At 34.6% G+C, this 6,047-nt stretch overlaps 1 protein-coding gene across 2 annotated transcripts in view; it reads right to left on the bottom strand.

Annotated features, from left to right (window-relative positions):
* Positions 1–6,047, bottom strand: part of SCYL2 (SCY1 like pseudokinase 2) — a 61,744-nt gene that overhangs the window by 43,156 nt on the left and 12,541 nt on the right. For both annotated transcript variants that reach the window (XM_029953828.1, XM_029953827.1), the window contains exon 2: positions 3,067–3,271. In XM_029953828.1, coding sequence (XP_029809688.1) covers positions 3,067–3,243 — 177 coding nt within the window. In that variant the 5' untranslated portion in view covers positions 3,244–3,271. The remainder of the gene's footprint in view (positions 1–3,066; positions 3,272–6,047) is intronic.

Raw genomic sequence — 6,047 nt, forward strand, 5'->3', positions numbered from 1 at the left:
GATAGCACTTCCCCTAGAGAGAAGGTGGGGAGAGGTAATGACCGTGAAAAGATATGAGTATTAGCAATGTTTCCTTGATCTGGATACTGGTCATACAGGTGTGCTCACTGTGAACATTCACTAAGCTGCACACTCATGATTTGTACACTGTTTTGCATAGGTTCTTAAAAATATATTTATATTTTAAAAACTAAATAGGCACAATTTTTATTCCATAAATGTCACCCTGAAATCTTATAATGTCTCTATTGAGATTCTAGAAAGAGTAAGGGTTAGAAACTGTGTTACTTCTAAATGAACAATCAAAAAGGAAACTAGTATTTAAGCCTAAATAGTAGCTTCAAATGCTAAGAAGCTATAATTTATCCATTTTAACATGTTTACAAGTTGTGTTTGGTTAAGCTTACCTAAATAAAAGCTTTTAAATATCTTAATTTTGCAATACAAAGTTATTTTCTATACAAAACTGACCTAAACACCTTATTTAATTACAACCAAAAAGAAAAATCAACTTTACACTTTGCTTGAGACTCTTAGAAATTGTTAATTGCACTTCATGAATTACTCACTATGAGATGCTTCTTCAATGAATGTCTTTCAAAAATAATAAAAACTAGCAACAAATGGTTTTGGAAGCATAAAGCCAGAATAACACAGATGTCCAGTCAGGTACAATGACGACACCAGCAGGCACACAAGTAAATTTTTATTTACCAATTCTTTTTATCTTGCTACATTCCAGGTTTCATAAATATGTACTTTTTTCATCTGTTCTGTAGGTCCTTTTATAATTACTCCACTCCTCTCAGAAACCTTCATTTAGGTTATAAAGTCAAAAGTTGTACATGATCTGAAATCATAATTCATCATGTACTGTTGTGAATTTGAAATAACTCTAGCTAAAAGTACATAGAATCTCCTAACCCTAGTCCCTAACCTGATGTTTACCTCAAAGTCAAATTTAAGATTACATAATCTGCTATAAAACATAAATGCAATCAAGTACACTGTAATGCTAGATCAAGAAAGACAGAGAGGGTTAAAAAAAAAGCCCTCAGGCTCAGTATCCCTTTACGCAGGAGGAAAAAGACCAAGAATAATATTTTTTTCCATTATTTTTCTCCTGGCTTCTCTAAGAACGTGGTCATACAGAACTTTCTGTGATGATAGAAAGTTATATATCTGGATTGTCCACTATGGTAGTACAAGCCACATATAGCTAAGGAACATTCAAAATGTTACTAGTGCAACTAAGGAACTAAATTTAGTTTTTACAAACAGAAATAGGCATATGTAGCTTGTGGTTACCATACCGGATAGCACAGCTCTACATTATCTTCTACGATTCCCTTTTAATAAAAAATGAGATAACTAAAAAAGAATTGAAACTTCAAGTAAAGGAGAAATTTAAATGAGGCTTCCACTCCAAGGTGGTTAAAGACTTAGCTATTCGTTAAGGAATTAACCAGTAGTCCAGATAGGACACTCAGTTCAAACACCTTAGGTCTTAAAGAGGCAAAGAAAGAAGATTCAAAACTACATCCACAGAAAGCATGGATATATTCCAAAACTATCTTTTTCAACAAAGCAATAAATGGAAAAGTGGGGGCTGGAATATAGTAGTTCTAACAGAACCCAATTCTGGCAGTGAGCAGTGAGAATGGCTGTATTAATCATACAATGTGTTCTATGAACAACAACAGAAGCTTCAACATTATCAGAGAATTTCAGCATATGAACTACTGATATAAATACAAACACTTAGTAACTCTTTTGGTCAAGCACAAAGACACTATTATGTTACATCCTTGATGAATAATGCAAAATTTAGTACATTTGGTGTTCTATGATTTGCCAAAAGCTAGTGTTGGAGGTTAGACATTTACATAACTTAATGGCCTTATTAATAACTTTTTAAGCATTCAATACTCAAGAAACCACTTGTTTTTTAGTGAGCACAGTGAACTGAGAGAGAAAACAATGTTCAAAAATGACAAATGAATCAGCATTTAAGATACAGACCAGCTCTGGACTTAAAAGACTTCCAACCAAATGACAATAAAAACAAGATTTACTTGTCAGATACATACCACATACCACAAGACCAAAGTTCCTACTTCATAAAAGAATAAACAAAGCCAATTCAGTCTTTAATATACTTGTTTGGTAAATAAGCTGATTCTGGAAAAGTCACAAATAATATATATCCACAACTGTATGACTGTGACAGTTACTGGAAAATACGTGTAATAAATCTCAAACATCTTACAACCCATATGTTTTACTTGTAGAGAAATAAAAGTACTTTTAGAAATGGTAATTTTTATTTTTAAAGAACATATTTCTACAGAGGTTTTAAACCTGGAGGTTTTTCAATCCTTTAACAATCCCAACAGAAAACTGCTAGTAAAATTTAATACTAACAATCTTCCACATTTCTGAGAACCATCTGTTGATTTCTTAAGTCAAATTAAAAAAAATAAAAATAAAAATACAACTCATTCAAATGACTCTGCTAAAAGAACAGTTACTTTTAAAATAACTTTGAAATCAGTATATCTCAAAACACATTACTATCCCACAAATATACCGCCTTCTGATAATAAAAACTATCAAATTAAACACAAGAAAGTGTTATAGAAGTCTATTTTCCAGACAGCTATATATAAAAGAGGAATAAGAATGCACTAAATAAGAATGCATTTAATGTTGGAAAAATTTAACTGAGTATTTTGCCAATAGCTTACTGACAAATTTGAAAAGAAACACAATTTTTATTCTAAAACAAATACTTTGCTAAAAATCTAATATGCTGCTTTACTCAACAGAAACTTTTATTAAGTAATCAAAATTACATTGCAAGATGGAGTGATATATCAAATAATATATTTTAACCAGGAGATTCAGGGCATGTTTAAAAGCATTTATTTTTGTATGACTTCATTAGATGGAAATCAGAAGTAAAGAACCCCTTACTTTTGTCATTTCTTAATATAAAAACTTATGCACATTATGGTACTTATTAACATGTATGTTTTTGCCAATGGACTCTGAATTTAAACTTACCTGTTTTGTTGACTTTTTTGTGCCATTGAAAATCTTCCAAGCTAGCCCATTGCCACCACTGGCAATGTGTCGACCAACATCAAATTCTCTAGTGACAGGATTTCCCATTACAGCACTAGTGACATCAGCTGTTACTTTTGTAACAGTACTCTTTAACTTATTAAGCATGGACTCCATGGCTGCAATATTGAGTAGTTATAGTTACCTAGAAACACAGGAGGATAGAAGAACATTGATCATTTGTTTTTACCTGTTTCAGCACTTAACAGTCATTATTTAGTCTGAAAAACCTAATATACCCCCAAACAGGGAATGAAAAAATTCTACACAGTATATAAACTACATGTTGGTTTTGTCTTCAAAGAACCCATTACCTTCAAATGCAAATAGAAATTTAAGAACCAAACTGTTCCTTTCAACCTCAATTATTACAGGCCAGGAAGAGAAAAGACTTATTCACACTTGACACTGACATGAATGTTGTTCAACTATATAACATGAACCCTCAAGACTTTAAATGGTATAGGAGGGCCTAAATCTTTCATCACACTAAACACAGCCATAGAAAACCTAAAAGGAGCGAATGCTATCTATACTAAACAAAAAGTTTATATTTGGTAAAAGTTTCATTCACTAATAAAATAATCACACTGAGGGGCGCCTGGCTGCCTTAGTCACGATATCTTGTGATTCTTGATGCTGGGGTTGTAAGTTTGAGCCTCAAGTTGGGTGTAGAGATTACAAAAAAATTTTTAGAAAAATAAAAAATAATAATGCTATAAGGCACCTAGTAGCTTCGTCAATTAAGCATCCAACTCTTAGTTTCAGCTCAGGTCATGATCTCATGGTCATAGTCTTGATCCTATGCTGGGCATGGAGCCTGCTTGGGATTCTCTCTCTGCCTCTCTCTGCCCCTCTCCCTAGCTCATGCTCATGAGCACTCAACCCCTCTCTCAAAATAAATAAATTAATTAAAAAAGAGAGAGAGAGAGAAGCATTTGGAGAAATGTTATAATAAGTAAAATAATTACTGTTGAACTATGAAATCACTCAAGACTATCTTCGAAACAAAAAGCACTGATGGCAAAAGGACAGTAAAACAAGCACAAGCAATAATTCATAAAATATTTTTTAACATTTATTTATTTTTGAAAGAAACAGGGAAGGAGGTGCAGACACAGAGCAGAGAATCCAATGCAGGCTCTGCCCTGTCAGTGCAAAGCCCAATGTGGGGCTCTAACTAATGAACTGTGAGATCATGACCTGAGCCACAAAATCAAGAGTAGGATGCTTAACCGAGCCACCCAGCTGCCCATCATAAAATATTTTTAATATTTTATACACTTCTGGACATGATTCAGGAACAAAGACTGAATTTATCCTCTTACCTTAAACAACAAAAAGCTGGACAAAATGTATAAAAAAATGTTTTCAGGCAGCACAGTATGTAATCCCAATGAGAAAGCAAACTAACAAGGTGAACCCCATGATTGCCCCAGCTTTCCGCCTAGAGGTACACTGCAAACCACAGAGTAGAGAGCAGAATTCCAAGCAGTGGTCTAGCTGAGTTAGAGTAAAGGAGACAAACTGGAGCTGAAGGATGCAGAGGTGGCTAGGAGTTCTGGGATACAATTTCAAGGAGAAAGGGGAAAATTTGGGAACAAGAGAGAAAGAAAGAGAAAGAAGGGAACTATGCTGAGAAAGAGCTCAGAAATTTGCAGAGAAATCTGATGCTTTGTTGAACACTAAAATGTCCACACATGGTATGAAACTCCACCAGGTCAGGCAAGAACTGACTAGAGAGCTGTCAGCTGACTAGTTCCAGACTCCACACAGGGCTGCAAATCATTTAATTTCTCACCAGCTAGAGTAGAGTCCTCAATGATCAACTAAAGGCATTCAGTAGAAACCCCAAAAGAACCATGCCTTAAGAGGATAAACTATTTTTAGAGTAAAATCTACTCTAAATCTTCTCTAACAAACTAAAGGCCAGCCTCAAATAATCAAACTAATCATAAACTACTTAACTACCTACCAAAATGAAACCCAATACTCATGAAAGAAAGACCAAAAAATCTCAGAAACCTAACAATGTAACATTCACAATGTTCACCAAGCAGTTAATTATTAGCCTTGCCAAGAAGCAAGAAAATGTGCTCATAATCAAGACCAAATCAGTCAATTAAATCCTCCAAAATGGCAGGTAATAGACATTAAAAACATCAAAAAGCTTTCATAGGGGAACCTGGATGGTACAGTTGGTTAAGCATTCGACTCTTGGTTTAGACCAAGACCAGGGCATGATCTCACAGTTCGTGAGTTGGAGTCCCGTATTGGGCTGTGTGTTGGCACAGAATCAGCTTGGGATCTTCTCTCTCCTCTCTATCTGCCCCTCCTCTGTTCACTAACTCTCTCTCAAAATAAATAAATAAACTTAAAAATAAAAAGCTATCATATATCTAAGTATTTCAAGGAAAGCATGAACATAATGAAAGAAAATGGAGTATTTTTTAAAAGCCCAAATGAAAATTTTAATTTTTTAATGTTTTATTTATTTTTGATACAGAAAGAGACAGAGCATGAGAGGGGGAGGGGCAGAGAGAGAAGGAGACACAGAACCGGAAGAAGGCTCCAGGCTCTGAGCTAGCTGTCAGCACAGAGTCTGACGCGGGGCTCGAACCCACGAACGTGAGATCTGACCTGAGCTGAAGTCAGAGGCTTAACCAACTGAGCGACCCTGGCGTCCCCCAAATGAAAATTTTAGAGATAAAAAGCAAGATTCCTCAAATAAAAAATTTAGAGGATATGATTAACAGATTAGAGAAAGTAGGAAAAAAATTAGCAAAACCTGAAGGTAGAGTAAACACCTAGGGTGAAAAAAAAATGAAAAAGTCTCAGTGGCCTGTGGGACAATATCACAGTCTAACATATATAACTGAATCCCACAAGTGAGAAGGAAAAGGGAAAAATAATATTTGAAA

This window comes from Suricata suricatta, chromosome 10 (assembly GCF_006229205.1).
Source record: "Suricata suricatta isolate VVHF042 chromosome 10, meerkat_22Aug2017_6uvM2_HiC, whole genome shotgun sequence".
Taxonomy (NCBI): Eukaryota; Metazoa; Chordata; class Mammalia; order Carnivora; family Herpestidae; genus Suricata; species Suricata suricatta.